Source organism: Serinus canaria, chromosome 12 (assembly GCF_022539315.1).
Source record: "Serinus canaria isolate serCan28SL12 chromosome 12, serCan2020, whole genome shotgun sequence".
NCBI lineage: Eukaryota > Metazoa > Chordata > Aves > Passeriformes > Fringillidae > Serinus > Serinus canaria.
In genome coordinates this window covers 17,015,210-17,042,719 of record NC_066326.1, presented here as the reverse complement: position 1 = coordinate 17,042,719, position 27,510 = coordinate 17,015,210, and the positions used below count along the sequence as shown (strand labels likewise).

Sequence of the window (27,510 nt, the reverse complement as noted above, 5' to 3'; positions counted from 1 at the left end):
ATCTCATTTGATTTTGATGTGAGCAACCATGTAATAAAGTAAACACATGCAGGTATTCTGTAAGTTTATTTAATTTATTTCGAATCCCAATAGCAAATATACACTAAATAGATATCTAAAATATCCATTTTATACAGTACTGTCAGTGTTGAGAGTTCTGTGTGCTGCCCTACACAGGAAGGCAGGGCAGGCAAGTCCAGCTGCTTGGTTTTGGCAATTGTAAGGGACTTCCATTAAGGAGGGATCCTTAACCCGTGTGATGTCAAAATATAAAGAGGAAAAGAATAAAATGAAAAACATGATTACAGTTGTTATAGATAAAAGAAAAATGTTTGTGCTGGCCTAAAGGAAGTTTAATAGTCATTCCTATTAAGCTTGAAGCATATCATAAATCTTGAATCCTACTTTTAATGTTCAGACTGCATCCAATTCTATCAATAGCAAAACATTGAAGGACATTTTCTTGTTAAAGTTGAAAGAAAAAATTGCCAACAGCTTCTAAAGACACTTCATCTGTTCTTGACATGAAACTTGTCTTTATTTCACTTAAAAGATTGTAAGAATATATTCTAGCTTAGAGACCACTACCTGCCAATATTGTAGCTTTTTATTGCATCTTTGCTCATTATCAAAAATAGCACAAGGAATTGCCCTTGAATTACCTTGAAGTCTGGTAATTTTTGGTTTTGCAAATTTTCTTACAACACTTTCTGGGAGACAACCTAAGTCTCTGTTTCCTGACTGTGGAAAAAGTCACTTCCACATGATTTTTAGGATTTGAAAGAAAGAATATGTCCAAATGATGTGATTTAAGGAAGGCATTTAACATCTATAATAGGAAACATCAAATACAGTTTCCAGTTCCACTTCTAAGAGTCCTTCTGTAAGCTATAAAGAGTTTTGTTTAAATTATTCAAATGTAGGTTGAACTTTGTCAAATACTACAATGGATCCTACTTAACATATTGTTTCTAATTAATTACCTCTGAAATAGCAAATACTTTGTAAACGGTTAAATAGCGTAAAATCAGCGTTTTCCTGCAAATTTCAAGTATTGTAAAACTGATTTGGACAAGTTGCTTTTGGAAACGACCCACTTGGGTCTCACTTGAGGAAGTTGCCAAGCTGAACACTGTTCCTGGCTAAAATGCAGCGGAAGGTGGAAGGCTGCACCTCCCAGTACTTGACGGGGTTGTTGAAGAGGCTGATGCCGCTGTACAGGGCTTTCTTCTTCCTCCGCCCCGTCGGACAGAAATCGTTCACTCCCAGCTTGGCAATGTGGTTGGAATGGAGGAAGACCACCTGCAGCAGTAGGAGCAGAAAAATACAGCAGTTGAATGAAAATGGGGAAAATATTATATAGGTGACTGAGGTTTGGTAAAGCATCAGTTCCATGAAGACCTTGAGAGTAACAAGAGCTTAACACTTGTATTAATTTTTTTTTTAAAAGTCTTCCTTCTGCCTCAGTCTTTCCACAAAGAAAAGTCACGTGGCGTTTTGTAAGTGTGTTTTTAGAATAATTGGACTCTAGTCTTACAGAATTTGGTTCTAAAATGCAATTTTATATCCTCTTGTAGTAAAAATTATAATGATGTAGTAAAAACTATAAATCTTCATTATAATGAAGAATATGGTAGTATTATATTCTCATTTCTGGAAACATTTGAGTGTAGCAGTTTCTTGTAATTTGTTTTTTTCCTTTCCCAGGAAGTGTTCCTGCAATTTGATTTTGTTTATTTCTTTAATGAGCTTTTATGATTCTAGGCTCTCTTAGTAGGAGAGTCATGGCAAAATATATGTGTCAGTTAATTATACTTTTTGGTTGTCGCTTAATCAGTGTGATAGTGGGGAAGTCAAACAACTCAGAACTCCCAGAGCTGTCTGATAAATTCAGTGTATGACCTGCAGATATTTCAGCTCAGGTAATCCAGGAGGAACCTTCTTCAGCTTGTTTTTTTCCAGGTGGATTTCACGTATACTTGGGATGTTGGCAAAACTTCCATTTTCCACTTCTTTGATTTTATTATTGCCAAGGCCTAGCCTAGAAATAGTAGAAGGAACATTTAATTAAAGACTAATTGAGATTCACAACAGCACTGAAGAGCTTTTTCTTTTTAAAATTGAAATACACAGGAGTAAACACAGGGAGAAAAGAACTGGAAGAAGATGATGAAATCTTGCCTTTAATAGGAAAAGTCACCATTGACCTAACATAATTTAAACTCTACTTAAAGACTGGATTACAGCAGTTATCAATTATCTGATGCAAGTAATTGTTCAGTTTTGCATGCAGTTTTTGTAATTATAGTGGCAAGTATTTCAATTATAAACATGAAGCTGCTTGTGAGATGAATAAAATCATTTTACCAAGTAGTACAGCTGCAAAGTGTAGTCACTGTAATAAGTTCTAATAAATAGCCAAATAGCAAGTCTTGTCTAGAAAGGTGTTTTTAATGTGTAGCTCATTTTTAAAATATAAAGGTTTTTTACTAAGCCAGACTACCTTCTTTCCTGTTTCCAGATTTTCATTATATTTTTTGCTCTAAGGCTTCAGCCTGCTTTGCTCAGGAGGTGATTCAGAAGCTGGAGCCTCAGGTCATTCAGACTTGCTCTTTCTGCCCATCCTGCCAGCCCCTCTTTCTCCATTCTTTCCTCACTGTTTCAGAAACTGAATTTGGTATCTAAAGGCAGTTCAGTAATTTCTGTTACCAAATCCAGTCCTGCTCAGCCATATTTTCAGAGTTCTTAACTGAGCATTACAGAGAGAACTTCCTTCTATCCTATTTCAGTGATACATTCCTCAGAAACACAGATTTTTCTTTAAACCTCATTGCATTTGAAAGCTGTTGTTTCCTTCACCAGCTGCTGTATTTACAAGAATAAATTTTTAAGAATTAGAAGAATTTAGGATAGTTGTATTTTGTTCTTATTCTATTTGTCTGTTGCAGGCTGTTGGCAAAACATGTAATAACATGAATAATGTGGGGGTTTGGGGTGTGTTTGGGTTTTAAAGTTGGGTCTTATTTAGAGCAATTCTTAATAAAGCACCTATAACTTTTATTCTTTTTTCTCTCATTAGCAAGGGGAGAATCAAATATGAGATCTTGTTGGGTATGAAATTTTAACAAATAAAGGGATTCAGCCTGGGAATTTTACCTTTGTAGGTCTTTGTAACGGTTAAAATCCTCAACTTCAATTCCTGTGATCTTATTGTCATCTAAGTGAAGCTCCAGAAGACTGGAGGGCAAATCTGATAAAAAAAATGCACAGTGTGAAAAAAACAAGTTAACTTATTTTTTTGTTGGAACATTTATTATGTTCCAAAAAGCTTCTTTCCTTTGTGTTTAGAAGGGTTAGAAGAATCCAATAGAAGAATCCTGGGGAGGTTGTCTGCATCAAAGAAATCAGTATTATATATAATGGAGTATATGCAATTATATTGCATATATATATGTGTGTGTAATATATATGTATATATATAATATCTATTATATCTATAATATATATTACATGCATATAACATATATATTACATATCTATATATAAATTAAATATAATACAATTATATTATGTATAATTACATATAAGTATGTTAATGAAGAAAATCACCAATACAATTTGGTTTAAATTAATAACTTTAAAAAAAAATGAAGCTGTGGAAAGACATATGGTAATTAAGAGATATAAGAGTTCCAAAATTTGGTAATTTTTCTGGCTTCTTTATAACAATTCTCATGGTTACATTGTCAAAGATGTTGATCCAATGTTGTGTTTTGTGCGTTTATCTCAGAGTCTGTAGTCAAAGCCTGTGAAACCAGGGACAGTTTTTTGAAGATCTGTAATTGTTTTCTACACGATGTAGCAGTTGTGCTGTCACAGCTGCTCGGGTGTGACTGGAAGGAAAGGTTTGGAGTACTCTTAAGCAGAATTGTGCTATTTGATAGCTCTTTACCATGCCAGAATATTTTCTCTTGCGTTTCCAAAAATTCCGAATCCAGACTGGTGAATGGACCAGGAGGTGGCGAATCTTTCCACAGCATCCTCTTAGCGAGGGCAAGGGCAGCTCATCCCAGCCTGGATTTATTTGCTGGTGCTGGGCTGTTCCCCGAGCCTCCGTGCGGATGGCCCCGACCCCGAGCGGTTCCCGCTGCCCTCGGGGCTGGCCGAGCTCTGCTCCCGGCTCTGCAGGGATGGGGCTGCTCCCAGCCTGCCTTCATTCCTTTATTCCATTTGCAGTAAAGGAGCTCTGCTCCCGGCTCTGCAGGGATGGGGCTGCTCCCAGCCTGCCTTCATTCCACTCACAATCAAGTTTGTTTGGGCTCTGCTCCAGTTTGCGTTCCAGCCCGCAGTTCCGGGTGCCTGAGTGACAATATCCCGAGGGAAGGCCACCCACCTGCCCACTCCACATTTTTAGTACCTTTTATAAGCTACGTTTTTTTAAACTTTTGTGCCATTGTAGCATTTGCAGAGAGAAGTATCTGCAAAGTCAGCTTGCATTTGTGGTGAAGGAGTTCACTGTGAAATCATGTTTGGTTTGGTATGTCTGTGTATCTGACACCATATTTTGGATCTCACGCTGTATGTCTTTATAGGAGATTTCTCTATAACAAAGACAAACTAGAATCATTTTACATTGGGAATTTTTTTTGTGCTAAGTGACAGGAGCTGATACTGGATTGTTTTGGGGTTTTTTATTAGGCAGACAGAGGCTTTCTGATTTTAAAGTTATCTGCACAGTTGGGGTGAGCTGGTTTTGATTATTGTTGAGGGTTTTTTTAGTGTTCTCTTCTACAGGGGTTGGTTTTAGTGTTTTCTTCTTCTCTTCTGTATATCTATATGTACACACACACACACACACACACATATATGCATAGAGGAAGAGATTAATAAGAAACAAGTCCTTTATCTGAATCATCAGAAATAGATAAAGGGGCCAACATTTTTTCCCTGTGAGTTAGAGCATAGGACACAGTGTTTTGCTTTGTTTCCTTCCTTGTTCTCTTAGATGGTAGTTTGAGTGATTGAAAATCATGAGAGTTTGCTTCAATACCACGCTGACCTGCAGAAAAAGCAGGTGGAGTGTTGTACTGAACTCTTTTCTGCTACATTTGTGTGTGTGGAGGTCAGTGATTTGTCAAATTAGTGGTTTAATTTATTTTTACCTCCAAATGTCAAGGTTGGGTGTTTTTTTACATGAAAATTGATTTGATTTTGTATTATGTTATGGTGAATTTAATTAAATATTAAAATTAAGTTTTACTCAGCAAAACTATATTGAACATTGTATTGAGGTGCACTGAGGTGCAGTGTGATGTGCAATATTAAAAATTAAATTTAGACATTTTGGAGTTACATTTTAAATCCATAAAGGAATTTTGCATCCCTTATACCCCTGATCAAAAATCAGGGAGTTTATCCTTTCTCTGAGAGGATTTTTGAGAGGCTGACATGCGAAAGATGAGAAGAGACATCAAATTAGGAATTTCTTTGTATTGTTCCTCCTGAGACAAGTGTCTGAACATTTGTGAGAGGAGTGCATGTGCTGACAGGGAGAAGGTGGGAGAGGGTGTGCGCTGTGTTTGTGCTGTTTGTGCATGAACTCTTCTGGGATGGGGAATTGGATGTGAAGTTCAAAAAGAAAAGGTAGGAGGTGGTGTGGTAGTAATGAGAATAGAACAGAATTTATGAATTTAATGATCCTTCAGATGTTAAAGCATTTTATTAAGGAGTGTGCTGGTCTAAGTAAGCTAGAAAAGGGAAAGCAGACCTACCTTTAGGAATTGAAGTTAACTTGGCCTCTGCAATTCGTATGTGGTAGATATTTACCCCTTCAAAAGCTCCTGGCTCTATTCCTTCATTGTTAAGAGGATTTGCACTCATTTCTGCCCAAGGGGGAAAAAGAAAAGCATTTATGGCATAGGAATTTTGTGTAGGTTAGACTAAGTTATGAAGAGCTGATTTAAATTTATTTATGACTTCTGATATTCCAAGCACTCACTAATGTTTAGCTTTGATTGTGTGTTCTGAGGGGGGTCACAGCTCTCAGGGAATTAAGGCTGTGTTACTTGGCTTGCAGGGTTATCCAAAACTTGACCTCTGCAGCAACTTCACATAGAAACTAAATTGTGGAGGGTATTCCCACAGCATGGATATCTCTTTAAGAGGAAACTGTGCCTTGGGGAAATGTTTGAATGGAAATGATGTATAATATGTTCCATCTTTGCTAAAGACATTTTCTGTTCTACTTAATCAGGCTTACCTAAAACATGTAGAGACTTCATTCCTTTAAATACATCCTTAGGGATTTTCTTAACCTTATTAGCATGAATTCTGAGCTCTGCCAGAGTTCTGGGTAGATTTGTTGGGATCTCTGTCAGTTGATTGTGGGACAAATACAGTCGTCGTAGCCTCTTTGTTGGTTGAAAGGCTTTGGGATGGATCTTGTATATTTTATTGTTGTTCAAAGCCAGTGCCTATGAGAGATGGAAAGAGCAATTAGAGAGCTTTCTTTATCCAGGACTGTTATGACTATGAGTTTGAAGTCATGGATTTGATATGTAATTCAGCAATTAAGTATTTAAAATACTTTACTTTTCCATCCTACCAAACTTCAGCACTTTGAAGATGCTTTGGGCATTTCAGTTGATTATGAAAAACAAAGAAGAACCTGCAAGTTGGAGCATTAACCTGAAGGTAGAGCTGACAAGGTGCCAATGGATCATGAGAATTGGCAAAACAATATGTTTGTATTCAGGTATTTTGTGGAATTGTGTGGGGATTATATACTTCGTTGCTATTGTTCCTTAATGCAGACAAATTCTCAAAACTCAGAATCTAATCTTTTATTTTGATATAATGCTGCAAAATAATAGTGAAGTTTTTAATCTGAGTTTCTTAGACGTTAGAATCTGTATATGACACATGAATTTATGTTTGATTTGGTGTTTCCATCTCCTGTGAACTTCAGTCTCTCTTCTGTACAGTACGTGAGTCTTTTGGGGGCAGCTTGTTCCTCATTTCTATGTGTTATCAGAGAGCTTGTAATGAGTTACTACAGACAGCAAAATACACACTATCTGAAATGATTTTGCATGTCAAATCACATCTCTGCATTTCCATATTTAAACTATTCATTTCTGTTCCTTTTTTATTTCTTGGAGTCATCTCTTCTTAGGAATTGTGCGGGGGAAAAAAGTAGAGCAAACAAGAATTATTTTTTCCCAGAAAAAAAATGAGGTTAGCTCAAGGAAATAAACAGGAAATGCTCCTTCCTAATCCAAGTTGCCATCTGTGCCTTTGCTAAGCAGACTCCAGGACTGAGCCAAGTTGTACAAAGTAAACTTTGCTCTCAGTGAAAATATTGTTCGGCCCTGCCACAAATGAACCGAGGAGAAAAAGCAAAGCAGCTTGGTGTGCTCAGCTATCACATAATTAAGTGGTGACTCTGGTCTTTAATGTGATTGCTGATGGATTCCAGTGGCTTTCTCAGTCACTGGAGATAAGAGACTCTTAGATCTTTTACACAGAATATAAACCACAGTTTGTGCAGTTACCTTTTGCTTCCTGCTAAGACCATTCTGCACCCAGACATGAGACAAGAGAATAGGAAATGCTTCATTGCCAGCTCTGAATTCATGTAGTTCCTGTCCTAGCCCATAATAATTAACAAGCTCATTCATGAACACTTAGATCTGGTAAATTTTCAGATCTTACTCAGAAGCCAAATATGACTGAAAGGATTTGTTTTATTGAATCACAGAATGATTTTGGGTTGGCAGGGACCTTAAATACCATCCAGTGCCACCCCTTGCCATGGGCAGGGTCACCTTCCACTATCCCAGGGTGCTCCAAGCCCCATCCAGCCTGGCCTTGGGCACTGCTAGGAATCCAGGACAGCCACAGCTGCTCTGGGCACCTGTGCCAGGGCCTGCCCACCCTCCCAGGGGAGAATTTCTTCCTACTGTGTTAGGAATGATCCTTATGTTAGTTTGTGTGTCTCGTGTCTTTCTAAGGGAGAATAGAATGTACTTAATTTGCTAGCAGTTATAGAACAGATTTGGGTTTTAGAGAGAAAAATTTTAAATGGTCAGTATTTGTTAGTGGAACTAGATCTGGATACTGGATCTATGGTGACATCCAATAGAAACAAATATTCTAAAGCAGAATTAATCTACTTCCCAGCCCTCTGGGGCTCTCATTTCCTTTCATCATAAAAAGGGACTATTGCGTACTGTAAATAATCTAACTTTATCAGTTGCCAGGGATATTTGTTTCAGAGCCTGTCACTACATGCATAATTGAGCATGGAAACAAATTAGGAGTAAAGCCCCTGACTTTTCCAGTAATTCAGTGTTTCTCTGTTTCTCTTCAGGTCAGCTGGATTTGTAGCATTGGTTTCAGTGCTGTATGTGTTACCTGTATGTTCTGTTCTTTTGAAAATACCCACAGAAAATATCACTGCAGTTCTCCTGTGAGGTTAAATTCTTTCTGCTCTTTTCTAGCTAAGCAGATAAAAAGGAGCACTTGCCTTGCAGCCTTTAAAATGTAGGGAATGTTTCTGTGCATCCTAAGAACTGAAAAATCTTGAGAATCTTTTTGTTAGATCTATATGGTACACTTTCTGAGTATTGTACAAGATAGTTCTTACAACTCAAAGGTGTTTATTTCTTACTATGTGGAAGCTCTCAAATATGCAGGCATTAGACTATTTATATCTATATTATTGGAGAAGGACATACCATTTGTATTTTTAAAGTATCTAAATATTTCAGATTGTTAACTAACTGGGAAACTTGGGAAATAGCAAGCTTACATAAAGCGATGTGAGTCCTTGGAGATCGTTCTCCTTGACCTCTTTGATTTTGTTGTTTTGAAGATCAATCATACGAGTATCTGGTGGGATGTTGCGAGGAATTGATGTCAAACCTACATAAGTATGTGACATAAACAGAAACATTATGTGCTGTACTTAAGTCCAAAGAAATTAACTGCCAAACATCAAAACACAATAAGAATGTTAATGAACATGATGGGGAAGAAAATATGAGGAACCATAAAGCAAACGGTAGAAGGGAATTTTTGATAATTGGAAAAACTAATGATGTAAGAATGTACCACGAACATGTTCATAGTTTTGAGAGGAATTGCTTCTGCCCCTGACCATGAAAGCTCAGTGGGGACTGCTCACTGTGTACTCTTTGCATGTGTGAAATAATCCTCAGACCATGTGTTGTCCTACAGGGCAACTGTTTAGTCCCTGGAGAAAGGATCCCTCAGGAATCCAGGGCAGTTGTTCCCTGTTGAGGAGCCGGGCTGTGGATTCAGAGGCCTCTGCTTAGTGCTCCTTTGGACTTCTGCTCTGCCCTGTCCATGGCACTGGCGCAGCTGCTGAAGGTTCATTCAGGCATGGCAGGGCTGGGAAACCTGTTCTTGGTGTGGGCAGAGGAGGGTCTCCACTGCCAGCACTTCAGTGCCAGTACTAGAAGTCATTAACACAAATCAGTACCAGTAGTCATTAACATAACTCATTACAAGTACCATAGATCATTAACACAAATCAGTACCCGTAATCATTAACATAACTCATTACAAGTACCATAGATCCTTAACATAAATCAGTACCAGTAGCATTATTTCCCCATCGCAGTTTGCTGTTCAGTTACAAACCCGCTGCAGGTCAGACCGTCTGAGGTCCTGAATCAGCAGAAAAGACTCAATAGGGACAGTCACTTTCTTTTGAGTGGAAATGCTGATGCATGAAATGCTAAATGCTGCCCAGTTTATTAACAATTATTTTCTAATTAATAGATTGCACTTATCTAAAGCTGAAGTCTATTAATGTGGCATTTTTCTACGTGTGAACTCATGTAAAGTGGTTTGAAGTCTGTAGGCCAAATACATTAACCACAATTTGCTGCTGCCAGCCAAAGTTTTTGATTCCTTTATAATGACAACACATTTTTAAAACCCCAGCAATTTATGTATGGAGACTAAGACACAAGGAGTCCAGGATGAAGTTCAGGAAGGTGGCAGGGCTGTGATGAGAGCAAATGTCATTGTCACTGTGCTAGTGGTGGGAGCACAGTCCCTTGGTTGCCTTGAATGATAGGAAAACTTCAGTGAGCACTAATTGAAACTGACACAATTAATAATGAATTCACTTTTAAGGACTGGGATGTACCTGCAGCACTGACAGGAGCACATTTGCCTTTGGTTAAACGGTTACCATGGTTGCTCACTTTGGTGGAAGTTCAGCTGAGGGAATACTTTGCATCCCATTTATGTGCCCACATAATAATTCATCCTTTAAAAGACAAATCCTACAAAGGAGAATCCAGCAGAGAACAGACACACAAATTCATTCTTACCTAGGTCTGAGCAATGGACAACTCTCACATAGCACTGGCATCCAAAGGGGCATGTTGGGAACAGATCAAAAGGAATTAGTGGTAGAATGGGTTCGGTGGTTGGAAATAGAGAATTGTCGTCATCGTCATCATCATCATCGTCCTCCATATCTTGGAGCATCATATTCTTCAGTGTAAAATATGAGGGACCAGTGAGAGATTTGGCAGAGCACAAAGCCAAGAAGAGAAGGAGTGTGTATTCTTTCATATCTTCTTAATCAGGATAACCAATCTTGGGAAGTGAACAAACTAACAAAAAAACAAACACCAGAATCAGTGAATAGGGAACAGCAAATGAAGCTGTTGCTTGTTTACTTCACTCACTGCCACACCGTCTAGTCCTGAAAAAGAGCCTGTTGTGAATATTGAGGTTTAATTAGTATATGAAGGATATAAAAATAATCTTTTAAATATAAATTAATACTATAAAATTACACATACTATTAACTTAATTAGGCATTAATGTAATATCAAAGCATTTTAGTTTAGTTTACAAATATCATCATTTGCTTCAAGCTTTGAAGTAGAATTTTTGTATTAAACTTTACCAGAACTTGGACTATGATTTATTTTATTCATTCTCAATGAAAAACTATTTTTAGTGGGATACAGTGGCATAAGTGCATTGCTTATAAAATGGGGAAGTACTTGATTAGCAGTGCATAAAATGCACTCAGCGAGATACTTCCTAAACACTCAGTATTCCACTCCTAAACTCTTTAATTAAATTCTTCCTAGTCTAATCTGAAGCTTTCAGTCCCGAGCTTTTCCCATGTTCCAGTCATTTGTTTGTTACTGCCATTGATAGAAGTTCACCTCTGCATGCAAACACATCTCACAGATTTGTAGAATCCCAGAACACTTTGGTTTGGAAGGGACCTTAAAGATCATCTCATTCCACCCCTGCCATGGGTAGGGACACCTTCCACTGTCCCAGGGTGCTCCAAGCCCTGTCCAGCCTGGCCTTGGACACTGCCAGGAATCCAGGGGCAGCCACAGTTGCTCTGGGCACCCTGTGCCAGGGCCTACCCACCCTCACTGGAGAGGATTTCTCCCCAATATGCAGTCTAAACCTATTCCCTGGCAGTGTGAAGCCATTCCCCCTGTCCTGTCAGTCCAGGCTCTTGTAAAAAGTCCCTCTCTGTCTTTCTTGTTGGCTTCTTCAGGCACTGGAAGGCCGCAGTTCAGTCACCCCAAAACTTCTCTTTTTAGGCTGAACAAACCCAATTCTCTCTTGACTTCTGTTTGAGGAGGGCTCTTTTCTCTGAGAAGGACTTGACTATTAGAAATCCATGTCAGTAGAAATCAGTGTCTTAATTTACATCCAGAAGAAAAGCTGTCTGGTAGTTTTGTGCATGCATTTTTCAACATAGGTTGGGGCTTTTCTGTTTGTTCAGGTTTTTTTTCCCTTGCTCCTACAGAACTAGGAGGAGAGGAGAATGGAGATAGTAAGAATTGCCTCAGATGCTCTGAGAAAATGTTGTGGATTCAGCCCTCAGCTTGAGGTTGTTTCCCTTCAAATCCCAATTCCAGAAGTCATTTGGAAGTGAAAAATGTACTCCACAAACCAAGAGGGGCTGCAGGAAATTTTATTCTGCATGTCCTGCTAATAAAAATGTTTCTATTTAGACTATTATAGGCCTCTTTAAGGAAATACTAAAAGGGTGTCAGTTCTTGTTTGATCACCTAATTAAATGCTTGCTGATCTGTTTGGAGATGTAAAATGCCTTCACGTAGGCAGTTTGTCATTGATCCTCACTGCAGGAAAAGGGTTTGACTTGGCTTATTCAAAATGAGGTTTTGTTTATACCACTTTTGTCTGTGCAGAGTCATTTTGATGTTTATTGGAGGGGGTTCATAACAGCATTGTAAATGCGAATATCCTGCATACCTTGCTGCTCCTGTATCAGTGTCTGTTCCAGGGAGTTTGAAAAGAAGAAAGCTAACAGTGTTCAGATAACATAAAAAGAATTCAGTGACTTCTTTCCCCCAAATAGATGCCTGAAATCAGAATCAGAAAGTACTTTGTATCTTGTAGGTAAGCAACATCTAGCTAAATTTAATATTTTCCATCATATTTCAGTTGCATGCCCATTTGGGTAGGGCATGTACTTTTACTGATGTAACAAGATTACCTTCACATGTATTTTTCCCATATATTTTCCTATGTATTCAAAATAATGTTCTCTTGCAACGCTCCTAGAAATAATTTTGTGGTTCTTGCAATCCCTTACAATGTCTGTCCTGAAAAGACTCTTTGAATATAAACAGTGCTGGGAAGAAGGTATGGAACCTCTGTTTGTATTTTAGGAGAGAATTGTTTTCATCTCTGGCTCTGCACCTTTGGAATATTTGGTCTTTTCAGTCTTCTATTTCAGCTTCAGAAAAAGGCCAAAATCTTCACTACTTTAGTCATACCATCAGTTAGGAGATGAGGAGTTGGAAGTCTTTCAGACTTCCAAGCTCTCCTTGTTCTTAGACAAGTGCTTTAATGGCTGGGCTGCCACACAAGAGCTCTGAGGCTCTCTGTTCTTCCCTGGCAGTTTCGGTCCCACGTGCCAGAATGCCCTGTGGTCTATCAGTGAGGAGACACCATTTCCTTATGCAGGATATCAAGTGTGATGATGTCGTGGGACATGGACTTTCCAAGTCCCTGCTGACTTCAATTTGTGAGAGGCACTGGCTGTGTACTTTTACTGGATCTAAAAGATAAACTTGCATGTATGTTCCTAAAATGTTCTTTTGGATCTGGTGCTAGGAAGTTCTCTTATGAAACAACCTAAAAATCTGCTCCCACACTTGCATCTGTAGCAAATGGATTGCATATTTTCTTCCACATAGCCAAAAATTAGGTTTTCAAAGTATTAGAAGATTGAGGCTGCAATTGGAATAGTGGCCAATTTGAACTCTGGAAAAACATGTGTTGCTCACAAAGCTCTAGAAAAGTAGTGTTGAAATGTGTCACTGGTGACAATATTGGTTCTGTGAGTTAAATCTCTTGAAAACAAATCCCTTTATGTAAGGAAACCTGAGTTGTGATTTTTTTTCATTTTCAAGAAAAACGTCCTTGCTTCATCTTCTCATCTTGCCCTTAAGAAATTGTTATTGGCTTTGTAGTTAGGAATGATCATCAGGCTTGACTCCAGGTTTGCATAGGCCAAAGAAAGGCCAGGGAATGGATCCTAAAGAACTGAGTTTTATGAAGGTGTGGGAACAGTTCTTTCCTGCCTGAGGTTTCACAGTAAATAGATGCTGATATGACTGTAAAAATGCTGATTCTGCAGTGCTTCTCAGAGAACTTACACAAACTTCCTGCATGCTTAAACTTCAAGAATAAGAGAAATAAAAGAAAGCCTAAAATCCGAGATCCTAGTGATCTTTCTGAAAAAGCTGTCAGGAAGATTTTATGAAACACGGTTTCAGAAGGTATAGGTGCAGCTGTGATAATGGTCCTCTGTTGCCACTTGAGCCTGACTGTGCTCCCAGGTGCTCCCTGCCAGCTCTCAGGTACCAGCTCTTCCTCTCAGGCTGTTCACTGAGCTGGTAGAACTCACTACAGTAGCACAAAACTAATGTGAACAGCAAAAAAACTCCATCAATATTCTTTTCAAATGAAGAAACCAAGTCAGTTTGGAGTACCAGAACCAGCACAAAAGAATGGGTGGAACAGCCTGGTTGACAGGGCTGGAACATTAAATGGAAAGAGAAGGAAGGAGGGGCAATGGAGGAGCCATTCCTGACATATTCAAGCTGTTAGGCAGGCTTAAGTGCTCTGTTAAATAATCCCCTGAGCAGCTGGTTGTCACTTGGACAAAGCCTGGCTTTGTTCATTCTTGTTTGAACAGACCAGAACATTGAGAATGAGTTTGACAAAGACTGTGGTGAATTCAAGCTCCATTGTACCTTTTTTATGTCAATTCTTACCCGTGAGCACAAAAAGCTTTTGAGCGCTTTCTCCCTGGAACATGAGCTGCCCCAAGGTGAGGTGACTGAATGTGGAGAGTGCACTTCACATGGAGAGATGCTCTAAGGTCCTTTCCTGAGGTGTGGAACTGTCCAAAAATCACTGCACTGGTTGTTTGGGACACACTTATCCTCACTATAGATGGCTGTGGTCATCTATATCCAAACTCATATTGCCAAACTGCACATGGAACACAGGCACTTTTATGCTGTTAGTTGTAATTTATAAATCTTTAAATACAGGTGATGTCACAGTGTAATTTAAGATGATTAAAAGCCTTAAGATTTTGTGGAAAATTCCCATATATCTGTGATGTGATTCTAAACATGAGTTATGGGAAGAAAATCCCTTTCAGTGAGAACAGAAGTTGTGTTGTTAGCGTGGGAAGAGTGCATAAAGAGACCCAACAACAAGTAACTCTGAATTGCTTGGCAGCTGCAAAACAGTCCAGCAATGTGGACTTTGCTGTCTTATCAGTTATGATACTGAAGGAGTTAATACATGAAGTTTTTAATCTTAAAAAGACTCTAAATTATATTTAGAGATCACTCCTGTTACCGAGGTACAGAGACAAATTTCCCATGGCATTATTTCTGAAAAGGAAATGTTTAAATGACCCAGTGGTGGTCTTTGCAGAGGCAGAGAAAAGTCCCTGTGTTCATTAATAACACAAATCATTGCTCTGTGCACAGATTTTGTCCAAAGAAAGGCAAGACCATAACTGTTTTGAAATCTATATTTAAAAATAGTTCTGGTTCTATTAGTCATTGTCCCAATCCAGAAATAAAAGCAGTTTATGTTTAACTCTATCTACTCCATTGATTTACTTAAATTGCTGAAGAAAAACAGGAGGAAAGTTTTTTGTTAGTAAGATTACTGTAGAAATTGTTACTGTTGACAGAAGTAGTCCAATATTGAAGTTGAGCAGTAATAATTAAGAGGATGTTTACAAGATAAGTTGTGTTTACAGAGTATTTACTTTTTATGGAGAGCTGCTTGACTCTTGTTACTGAATGATCTATGAGGATTTTTAGGTTGTAGTTCATTTACAGTTCATTCTTTCCTGGGTTGTTTTAATTACTTTGCTGATATGTACTTAAGAACCCCCACCAACCTGAATACCAAATTACAGAAAGTTAACACTGAGTTGTTACTGTAAGAGCTGCTGTTATTGTAGAGTAGATTTTCATAGATGGTTATAACTGAGAAAGTGTTATGGTCAACTGTAACATTTTTCTGACAAGTCTTTGATAGTTAAATAATTTGCTAAAGCTCTATTTGTTTTTCAGCTGACATGTAGTAAATACAGAAATATTTCAGCTGCAAGTTAATTTTCAAATGTTTCATTTAAAAAGTGGTATTTCTAATTCTAAATTATCTGTTATTACTAATCTGCACATAGTGACTGACAACCTTAACTCTTTGCTGCTGTTTATATAGAATAGGTATTCAAACTGGACATACCTTGCAGGTTTGGAAGTTCTTCCAGAAGCACTGGGATAATCCACCTAAGGTCCTTATGTCCAGTTATTTCATATTACCAAAAAACAGGGAAAAAGGAAGCTAGAGTGAGTTCTGTGAAATGAAAAGCATATATAAAGAAAAAGTCCACTTCCAAGCTTCTTGATCCTTCTGGCACCGTGGGTGATACCAGAGTAAAGTGCTGCTTCAGATTAGCCCATCTTAGTACTGAAGAATGATATTGAGGCGACTTGTTACCACTCATATGTTTTTCATCACTGCCTGTATTAGAGCCAAAACTTCTGGCTTAACTCTAGACGTCTAGTGGAAGACTTTATAAAACCTGTAGTTTAATAATAGTTGACATCAGGCCATTGGAAGTACAGTGAGGTCCATTTCAGGTCACTCCTGCTGTGGAATCCCACTTATTTATGATTTCACTAGCCATTATTCTTTTAAAAGTGGGACTTGAATAAAGCTATAAAACTTCAGCCAGTGGCAGTGTAAACCAGTAGCCTGCAGTGACCTGCAGGCTGCCAAACCTTTCTAAAGTTAGAAAATTAGGACTTTATTGTGTAGCTATGTATAAATTTTAGCTCTGCTTTCAGGAGGCAGCAATCTGGCTGGGGACAATGGTTCAAGAATGTAAACTGTAGATCAGATTTTTATCAATCTAGCTAACTTCTGTCTCCTGTGTGTGGGAAATAAAGCATATCTAGTAATGAAAATAGAGACAATGTTTGTAGTATTCTGTGATTGAAGTTGAGGGTTTAAAATCAAGGCTTTGAGAATGTGCCCTGTTACAAAGTTTGTACTGATGAGCACATCACAATGTTTAGAAACTGGGTTATTCTTTGTTTACCTTTTGTAGGCCTCTGTTTATGTAAACTTCAAAAATGTTTAATTAATGGAGTTTACCTAAAGCAAGTTTCATAGTCAGGGAAGCACTTTGTGTCTTTAAATTTCCAGTACATTATACCCAGTTCTGTGCACATCTGATTTCATCTGTTTCTTTAATTAGCTGCTTTCTATGTTAAAAGTCCAGTCTAGCTTTGGGAAAAAAAAAGCCTGGAAATTTTACTTGGGATATTTTTTTTGTTATACATGTAATGTGCTGTTTGCAAAATGCCTGTATGTTGCATAATAGCTATTTTGTCTACTGTTACTTTCTTAAGGAGAAAAAAAGATTCTGTGCCAAAAGTTAAAACTTTAGTGCTGTGATATCAACCAAGACAAGACTTGTGTTACCTGCAGCACTGCTTTTGATGTGTTCCAGTTCCAGTGGCACAGATGGATCATGATAAAGTGTCTCCCTATCACTTTTCCCAAGAAATAAAATTACAATTTCAAAAGCAATCATGTTCCCACAGAAAAATCTGAAGGATGATCTTAAGCTTTTTTGAAATCTCAAATTGCATATATCTGCATTCTCTTGCCTGCTTGTAGAAACCAAAGCTTCCTAAGCAAACACTCCCCTGTGTTTTCAATAGCTTGGTTTGGATGGGTTTACTTGAGGAAATTAGTATTAAATTGCTGTTTTAAAAAACCCTCCAACATTTTCTTGGCTGTTCAATAGAAGAGAGCAGGGCCTGAGGGTTGTGATATAAATGTACTGGTTTCTTTTTTCACTTCATTCAGTAGCAAAGTGTTGGATCAGCAATTTCAGCTCACCCTGGTTTTTCAGCAAACTATTTTTGAGGTTTAGTAACATCTCAATTTTGGATGAATACTCAGGGGTTTTATTGTTATTTTCTCTTTTTATTTGCTTCTGGTGGTAGGAACACATTCCTCTGTGTATAAAGTTTGTCATAGCCAATTACATGATGAAGGTGACACACAAAGTGGTAGTATCTGGAAAAAATATAACAATCTTACCTTAAAGTAGATTATCCATCAATTTTGTCCAGGATATAGTATTAGTAGGGCAGAAATAAATATAGCTAACATGCTGTTCTTGTAATGCAACTGTTTATTATCTCAATACATGGATCCAGTATTTTGGTGTGAATATAATTGCGGTCTAGGATAAAATGCCCAGAAATCACCTTCTCAGGTCTCTTGACTACTCAAGTCTCACCTTTAGATGTTTCTCTTGACAGCAGTACTTAAAACTTAACCAGTGGTTCTGAAGCCACTTTATGAGTCTGTTCATTTAAACATTTGCAGCACATTTTCAATGTCCTGGGTTTTTAATGCATGTTGTTGGGGGCTTAGTGAAGAGAGATACTTAAAATAGTAGTCTGAGGGTATTTTCTTTGCAAGAAATGTTGGTATGTTTTCCAAAGAAAGATTGTGTTTAAATAACTAATAGATTATATAAGGTCAGACTGTTTGCTCAGAACTTTTCAGCGATTTCTTTTTCCACCAATCAGACAATTGGTTGAAAATTAGAATTCTGTCTTGCCTTAAAATACTTATGTAACATTTATGAGTAATGGGGATTGATTTTTGAGCAAATAACAGAAGTATGTCCAACACATGTGGTTCAGAATACTGTCTCACTATGGTGAAATATGCAGATGAAAAAGAATTTGGATGGTGTTTTCTATTTGAAATTATCTCTCCAGTGATACAAACTGCTACCTTTCATTTCTTTTTGAAAATGACTGTATTTTGTATTACTTGATATGTCTGAGAGAGCAAACATATGCTGCCATGTGTGGTTAATGCTTCCATTGCAATCTCTGTTTTAAGCCAGTCTTGTATACATTTGTTATTCTAAAGCAAACTAAGTACTTTTTCATTTTCTAGCACTGTTTATAAATGTGGTTTACATAATGTGATGAATCTAACATCAACTGCTCAAAGCTGCCTTGGAGCCTGCCCATCACATTTCAATAACATGACATATTCATTTCGTGCTCACAACCGGTCCATGTGCGGTGTGGTCACATATTTTGGTTTTAGCTAAATTCTGGCTCCTCTCAGGCTGGACTACACCATTTACCAGCTGAATATACAAAATCTGCCCTTCAGCTTCTTGTAGTTCAGTTTGATTCTTCAGTATCTCTATATAAACATATTAACATCTTTTTTTTTATCATGGATCAACTTTTGCTTGTAAATAGTTTCTAGCGTGTTTTTGGCAGCTGACTTAAAAACTACATCAAAGTACAGTTTCCTTTGCAGTAAAATTCCTCAGTCCCTGATGTTTGTTAGCAACACAGCAATATTGCAGGGCGGGTCATAACTTGCAGTATTGAGAGCTTGTGTTCAAAAAGAGCCATAAAGTCACATGTACATGTCTGTACCTCCATGGGGTTGTCAGGCTCATCATGGCTTTTATGGATGTAAGGATGTGCTGACCTGGAATGACTGGAGAGGCAAAACATCACCTGAAGGGTTTTTCACCCTTGTAGACAGTTTCTGTTGCCTCTGGAGCATCACTTAAGTTTGTTCTGTCTCAGGCTACAGAGTAATACAAATTCCTCAGTGTGGGAATGCCAATTTCAGAAGCTCCCACCTGGCTAATTCCCACCTTGACACTCTTGTTCTTGGTCCTGTGGAAAGGTTTGTGCACAAAACTGGATCAGGAACTGCTTTATCTGATCACTGAAGGTCTTGAAATCAGCTTGGGTGTCAATACATGTCAATTGTCAGTCGTGCTTGTGAGGCTGCTCACAGGTGTGGATAATGTGACATGGCATTTTTATGCAATATGGGTATTTATCTGCTTTAGAGACATTGAACACAGCAGACATTCTTTCACAGAAAATCAAACAGTAGTTAAAATCAAAAACTCTGCATTCAGTGCCAAACTACTGAATCACTCCAACAATAAGTTCTAAAGGAACATTTTCTGTTCCAGAATACAAGCTGGACTGAGAACAGCATTTCCTCATAGGGTATCAAGCACTTACTCTGCCAAAGTTCAACCATGCCTTAAAAAAACCCAGATCTCGATCACCTGCAAATGCTGAATTTCCCCCACTTTCCCTTAGGTTTTACCAAAGAAGGATGGACAACATTGAGTATAAATAATTTCATGTTCTTAGACAGCCTTTGGGTAGATTCCTATTGTTAGAACATAAAAGCAATGCTTAATATGGGGACTGTCATCAAGTTTCTGTGAGTTGTTAGTTTTACAAAAAAAGAAATGTGGCCATCTAGTCCAGAAAAAAAAATATTTAAAGCATGTTAGAGTGAAAAGAGAATATAGTTTAATTTGGAATTAGTTTTTCCAAACTTTATTATCAACAAAAGTAATTTATATTAATTAAAAATCCAAATGCCCAAAAGAAGAAGACATTGGCTCAGTTTGTGATTTACTGCTAGAAGTGGAAGCAGTGCATATCACATTCCTGAGACAGTAATTAACTACAATTTGCACTTCTTTGTCTAATGAAGAACCCGGGTCTGTAAATGTTTGCATGTACTTTGAGCACATCTGTTTTGTAGATGGAAAGAGTAACAAGGTCTCTAGGAAGGTCTCCAAACTCAATTTGTTTGCAAGTTTTGAAGCACACAATTTTTCACTTTGGAATAGTAGAAATGAAAGCATTTCTTTCATTACTGATCATTAGTATCATTACTAATAGTAAGGAAGGTGTACTCTGATTCAAGAAGTGATTTCCCTGTCGCATTCATTAACTCAGCCTGTGCTCAGATGTGTGTTTTCATCCGTGGGAATTTTCTGGGAGGGCTTCATTTGTTTCTCATCAACACAAAAGCAGTAAATCTGTCATGAAAGGTTGGGTCTAGTTCTAAATACTCCCAAGAAATTGGGAGCCTTCTGAAAAAGTCTGATTTACTTTTAGCTAACGACTGCTGCTGGTGCTGCAGTTTTCGTATTACTTTCTCATAATAATGCTACTTTTAAATTGTAGGCAATATGTAATCTATATTATGTTCCAGTGGGGATTTTTTAAAAGGCAATTAAATTTGGTTTAATCATTTCTATACCATTAGGTATTTTGTTGATTTTTAGCATTCATTTTTTCCTCTTCCAGATGTAGGGGAAAATCACAAGTAAGTCCTATGACTATTTTTTTTTAAATGAAAAATAGGAAGGTAAAGACTCCTAAATTAAGCCAAAAGACCATGTAGAAACTAGTAGAGAAGGGTTGTCAGACAGATGTCCTAATACACTATTTCCAAATATATTTGTTTGCAAATACAGGAGTGTGTTAGTTAAGAAGCTTGTTTCCCTGGGTGGGTTTGCACTGCTTTTTGTCAGAGACCAAAATCCAGTGGATGACAGAAGCTTCTTTTACCACTCAGTGGAAATATTTATGTAAATTGAAAGAAAACATATGTCATAATTGCATATTAGCTTGTGGTATGGAAAAAGATCTTTTTTGTAAAGCAAATTGTAAAGTAGACAGTATTATTTTCTTCTTGAACACTCGTGTTCTACAAAGGAAGATTTCCATTTGGTTTTACCACAGGAGAACAAAGGAGCCTTGACTTTAGAAATAACTTAGCAATGAATAACTTTTATTTTGTTTAACAGGCAATTTCATAGAATCATAGAATGGTTGGGCTTGAAAGCATCTTAAAGCTCATCTAGTTCCAACCCCCTGCCATGGGCATTTCTCAGCATTTAATTCATACTGTGACTGTACTTTTGCTTCATGGTTGTTAGAATTTTTATTTTTTTCCAATTAATGCATAAGGTGTACATCTCACATAAAACCAGAGGATGTTCTTTGCTCAGATTAGAAAGAATTAATTTCAGCTAAAATGGGAATTAATCACTGTTTTTGTCATTTAAGATTTTACCAGAGGCTCTCAAAATAGCCTTCAAAATAAATACAGAATGCAGGCAATACAGATTAATTTGAACCCATATGTTGTCAAGAAAGAGAGTAATTATTTGATATTTCCAGTGCTAAAACTAGACCAACACTAAAGAAATCAGTGGGTGGCAGGTTCAAAACAGAAGGAAATACTTCATGAAACATTTATAGTTCAGCTGAAATGTGCAAGAAAGTGAAGTGGATTTTAATGTTTCATATAGACCCAAAAAGTAATTGGTCTAATTGAAAGAGGAAAAGTCTTGCTTCCTGAGTTCTTTGTAATGAGAGCCAAAGTGAGCTGGAAAGAGGAGTTTTCCCTGGAAGACTTGCAGTGAATAACCTGAGTAAGTCCAGAGCCATCCTGCATTAGAGGGAAGCCATAGATGTTTATATAGAACTGTCAGTGAAAAGGGGTTGAAAACCACAAAATGTTCCCAAGGGCTGTTCCCTGTCAGTTTTTAGGAACAGATTTTGTGAGGCCAGAGGATGAGAGGTATGCATAGCTAACTTTCAGGGGTTTGGAGACATTGCTGTGAAAAAAATAAGTATGTTTTAATCCTTTTTCCTAATTTTAATCCTTTAAAAATACCATTACATAACTCACTTAGAAGATTCTTGTCTTTGTTGTTGATAGTGTTGTTGAAGATCTAATATTTCCACAGCTGTGTTCAGTATTACTCCTTTGAGAAAAATATCTATCTTGTGGAAAAAATAAGTCAGCTTTTATGCATTACCATCATGTGGAAAATTCTCACAGAGAAACAGATTTGTTTCAGTAATATTGCATGGAAAACCTACAGATTTCTGTGTATATATCCATAATACTGCAGACTTGGAATGAAAGTTCTTTTCACTGAATTAACAGAACTGCTTCAAAGTACATTGTAGGAAACTGTGCTATGTGCTGGTCTGAATAACTCACTTTATCAAAGTTACATTAATATAAATAACAGCCTAAAACAGAAGTAATGAATCAGAAGTTTGCATTCAATAACTGTGGAAATCTGCATCCTGCACAAAGAATTAAACACCAAACAAATGGAAATTCTACCAAGCTACAGTAATTGTTTACTCAGTGGCTGTAGGAAGTTCCTTACATAACAGACTATTAGAGAAGAAATTACAAGGTAAATGGTTTTTAAGATGAACTTTTTAAATAATCCAACTCTGAATGCTTTAATTTACTTTAATCCTTAAATCCTTGGGGAAAAAAAAGACTATTTATTGAATGGAGCCAGGATGGCTCAAGCAGACTGCAAGGATATTGTTGGGGGGATTCTCTCAACTCTTGAGTATTTGTTCACTTGTAGAGACTACAGGGAATGTTTGTGTCCAGTGTGGCTGCAAAGCCACAGGAATGGACGTGGAGCCCTGGGCAGGAACATCACTGCCTTGATGGGGAGAGTGAACAGCACAGCCTCTGCACCTCCAAAACACCAGGTGATTGTTTGAGTCCAGCCTAAGGTTCTTTGGACCTTACCATAAATAATCAGGCATTTCCCCCAACTGCCTTGCTCCTAATAGCCAGAATAGCTCTGCATAATTTATGCTCTTGTACAAAAAAAAGAAATGTTTATGAAGGGAGCTGCAGTCTGGGGAAGAGACATTGTTCATTTTCTTGACATTAATATGGTCTTCAAACTGATTGTAATGTACAGCATTTCCCAAGCTGAAAAAATTGCAGGTCCTGAATACAGAGCTTTGAAGTCAATGCCCCAGATAAACCTTATTACCCATAGAACTCCCAAATAAAAATAAGTGACAATTGCTTGTTTTAGTCACCAGGACAGTTGATTTGGGGGTAGCCCTCTGGATTCCCACAGAGAGGCATCAATGAAGGACAGACCTATAGGAAATACAGCTCAAACTCTGCTGCTGGTTTTAGTGAGGGGCTGAAATGAGATAGTTCATTTGAGCTGTGTGGGCTCATTCAACAGTGTTCAGCTAATGGACCCTGGCAAGAGGTGCAGTTGCCTTTAACCCATCTATCTCTCTGCTCAAATGAGATTCCCCTTTGTATCCTGTATTATTATTATTATTCCCCTTATTATCCTGTATTATCTTGGGACATCCCACTGTGGGAGTTTTTACCAGACATGACTGCAGAGCAGAGGCAGCCATATGCTGCTCCAAGGAACTCCAGAGCAATGACCAGATTGTGTGTTGGGAAACTTTATCAGCCTGTGAATGGTTCATAAAGTCAGGGAATGCTTATGGAAATGTGGAGGATTCTGTCCAGCAGCAGTTAGGCAGGATGAGGAAGGATGAGGCCGGGCTCTATGGAAATGCATAAGCAGAACTGTCCTGGCCCAGGTCAGAGCCCAGCTAGGCCAGTTCCAGCTTTGACAGTGGCATTTCTACTGAGAAAGGCATGGCTGATTCTGGGCTTTCTTTGCTTCCATTTTCCTTGAGGCAAAGTAAAGCTGTGGTTTTGGGACAGATGTTTCATTTAGTTTTGAGATTCACCCTGAGGCAGTTTGGCTTTTTTCTGCCATTCCCAAGGGAGTGGCTGGAGCTGTGTCAGGGGAGGTTTAGGTTGGTATCAGGAAGGTGGGTGCTGCCCAGGTTCCCCAGGGAAAGGTCACTGCCCCAAGGCTGCCAGAGCTCCAGGAATGTTTGGACAACACTCCCAGGCACAGGATAGGATTGTTGGGGTGTCTGTGCAGGATCCCCATGGATCCTTTCCAATTCTGGGATCTTTTTAAAACTGATCAAACATTATCCAGTTGAGAGAAGCACATTTACTGTGTGAAAAAGTTGACACCATAGAGGTAATGAATCTGTTGGTTTACTTTTGCTTTACTGACTGGAGTATTTCAGTATCATAAAAGGGTTGATAATTTATTGTTAATTGATTTCTGGTGTGGTCAAAATGTCCTATGCAGTACTCAAGTCTGTAAGTCCTTTGAGACACACAATGGTGCAGAATGTGTTCTTAAAGGTAATTTAGTGACCCAGTAACTCTTGCATCATGTAGAATGGAAGATTTTTATGAAAGGTTCTGCTTGATGTTCTCTCTTCACTTCTTAAATTGAAAATAAAACAACAGTGCTGTGTCTTTATGGTTCTCTCCTGATGGAATTTTAATGTAGAACAGGGTGTCTGTTAGCAAGGAGCATTGCATCTGTAATGAGACTTTGTAACCTGGTTATTGGGAACATTAAACACTGTATTTCCATTGAATTTCATTATAGCAGTTGTAACAAAATTGTTCAAATGATACTTGCAGGCATTTGAACATAGCTTCTTGGTACCTGAATTGGTATAAAACTTAGGAATAGGATGTTAATTTATTGGGAAAATAAAAAGCTAGATTCATTTTGATCATATGATTGTTTCTTAATGTGGAAAAGGAGATCTGTTTAATACATTTTAGAGGTTTTTAAGTGACGTCTTTGCTACTTTTAGATGGAAAAAGTGTTCCAACATTTTTCCACAATACTTTGGGGCCTTGAGACTGAACAGCAGTTGTTGACATCTTTAAATCAGAGCTCTTATTTCACATGTCTGCTGTTTTTTCCCCATTTAAAATGATCTTCAGTGTGCCAAGAGAAGTAAAATTAAAGCCTTGAAATAGAGTTTGGGATTCAACGGTAACTAACTGTAAGAGAGGGGTCATGTTACTAAAGATGCAATAAAAGCAGGGATCTCTTTTGTTCATTGGGAAACAGAAATGTGTGTCTGCTGAGCAAGTCCAACATATTATTATAAATCTTTTTGCATGGATGTTTGTACCTTTTTCTCTTTACAAGAAGACAGTGAGACTGTTATGCAGGACTTCTTCCAGATGTGGGTTGGTTACACAGTTCACTAAGCCTTTAAATGCTTCCTGCAGCCAAAACCAGCTTTAAAGGCAATTTCTTTTAAAACATTCACTCTTTCCAAAGGTTTGGCTTCACCTCTGTGGTTGGGATGTTCTACAAGGTGGCCATGGTGTGGTTCTGATCCCTTAGAGCACTGATTTGACCTGAAGTTTGGTCTTCCAACACCTGATCCATGACTTCAGCGAGGAGAGGTGGTGTAGAAGTTATATCAGATGTTGGTACCTCAAGTTCTTTGTTGTTTTGATGTTGGTTGGTTGGTGTAGGTCCCTGGGGTCACACTTCCAACTGAGGAGAGATTTTGAAGCTTCCTGAGGAACCTTCCAGAACACCAGAAATTGCATTGGTCTGCAAACCCATAGTCAGCAGACCTGTTCTCTGCAAACTGCTTCATGCAGAGAGTTACCAGGGATATTGTGTAAAATTATTTTGGTAGTATTTCCTTGTAATTTTACTATTTTTCTGTCTGTAGACTTGTCTGAAAATTGTATACATTGGAATATAAACATAGTGCTTAAATGAGAAAATGTTTTCTCAGGAGAATTTCCACCAGTTAAGGCTGGTATTACCACATGACAGAGATGATAAACTGTTTATTTTCTTGCTGTGCTGTAACTGTTTATAAAAGACTGACTTTCTGACTTGAAAGAGCTTTAAACTTCATTGATTTCTTTCAATAAAAGCACAATTTTTTGGTAGAAAAATATTAAGATTCTGTTTCCTAGTTCTGATAGACATTTTCTTTTAGCATTCTAAGGGGTTTTGCAGTAAGTGGAAGCATGATGGATATTTCAGAATCGAAATTCAGAAATTACATCAACCACTCTCTGTAGTGTTACTCTAAGAGTGAATTAACTGAGTGAAATTCACTTTGTCATGGGCAAATAGAAAGCAAGTGGTCACACAGCAACTCCTTTTCAGGGCAAAGCTGAGTGATTTGTAGCTTTGTTGTGGAGAGATCTCTATTAAATTGAAATGGAAAGTGGAGAAGGGTAGATAGCGTGAACTCAACATTTTTGGGGTCTCAGAGATTCTAATAGCCTCAACACATGGCATTAAAAATGAAAATCTCATTTTGGGAGGTATTTGATGCCTTTATTTTTCTGAGGCTTTTGTGTGGTTTTTGGTTTTTTCCTAAGAAAGCTCTTTTACCTTGCTTAGAGAAAACATTGCCTCTAATTGTTCCTTCAAATTCAGAAAGCTACCCAGGCTTCCATGGAAACAACATTATTTTTTTGAAGACTGCACAGTTTTTATCATACCAGAAGTGCCTGTCCCTGGCTCAGGCAGATCCTCAAAGTTCCATCATCATTTACTCAGTAAAAACAATGTCTTCTATACCTTTTGTATTCATTTGGTGGTAACCACAGGATGTCTTCTGATCCATTTCAATTTATAATGAGATTTAGCAAGTCTTGTCAAAATTCTGATGTGGGATACTTGAGCCAAGAATGCAAGTCAGAACTTAGAAATCTAGCAGAGATTCTAACTCCCCAACTCCCCAAAAATCCTCTTATGCCACAAAGCACTGTGGTTCTGGAATTGCTATGGCTATTGAATCCTAACCCCTCCTATTCTGGTCTCTTACTGACTGTAAAATATCTTTCCCTCTTGCAGTTTCAACATTCACACCTTGTATTCAGATCTGTTTACCTTGCATTTGTCTTTGGCTGGGTTACTGAAAATGTCATGTTCAAGGTTTTGCTGTACTATAAGCAGTTTCCTCTCTGAAATGTTTTTAGAATTCTGATGGGACATCTCTGCAGTCTTAGAAAGTTGCAGCTGGTTCACTCTTGAATTTATCTGTGAATTGAAGTCAGCTGCATCTGTGTGTGGAGAACAGGAGAAATGAGAAGGCTGCTGAGCACCTCCCAGATCCCATTGCCTAGCAGAAATGTTACTGGATTGACTTAGCAGGATCTCCCTCAAAGCCATTCTCATCAGGGACTTGCCATGAGGGCTCTCCCAGTGTTTATATTTATTTATATTTATATATACTATTTCATAAGACTTCTGAGTCTGATAACACTTAGCAAAACTATTATTCCACTCTCAAATCCAATGGCCTTCTCAAAGTACATTAATTTCCAATGTAAGCCTACAAAAATTAATTATTTGCT

At 37.9% G+C, this 27,510-nt stretch overlaps 2 protein-coding genes across 3 annotated transcripts in view; one reads left to right on the top strand and one right to left on the bottom strand.

Moving 5' to 3' along the window:
• Positions 1–27,510, top strand: part of CENPP (centromere protein P) — a 112,732-nt gene that overhangs the window by 51,756 nt on the left and 33,466 nt on the right. The window lies entirely within an intron of this gene.
• ASPN (asporin) lies at positions 56–16,117 on the bottom strand. Its single transcript, XM_018914956.3, has 8 exons — positions 15,835–16,117; positions 10,368–10,655; positions 8,813–8,925; positions 6,260–6,473; positions 5,772–5,882; positions 3,157–3,250; positions 1,903–2,041; positions 56–1,302 (listed from the first exon to the last, which is right to left on the bottom strand). The coding sequence occupies exons 2-8, from the start codon at positions 10,612–10,614 to the stop codon at positions 1,105–1,107; spliced, it is 1,116 nt and encodes a 371-aa protein (XP_018770501.1). The 5' UTR covers positions 10,615–10,655; positions 15,835–16,117; the 3' UTR covers positions 56–1,104.

Coding starts and splice junctions, on each gene's coding strand:
- ASPN (XM_018914956.3), bottom strand. CDS start 10,614: ATGAAAGAATACACACTCCTTCTCTTCTTGGCTTTGTGCTCTGCCAAA. Junction 8,926..10,367: donor TGTCCATTGCTCAGACCTAG/GTAAGAATGAAT, acceptor ATACTTATGTAG/GTTTGACATCAATTCCTCGC. Junction 1,303..1,902: donor CTGAGCTGAAATATCTGCAG/GTCATACACTGA, acceptor CTACTGCTGCAG/GTGGTCTTCCTCCATTCCAA.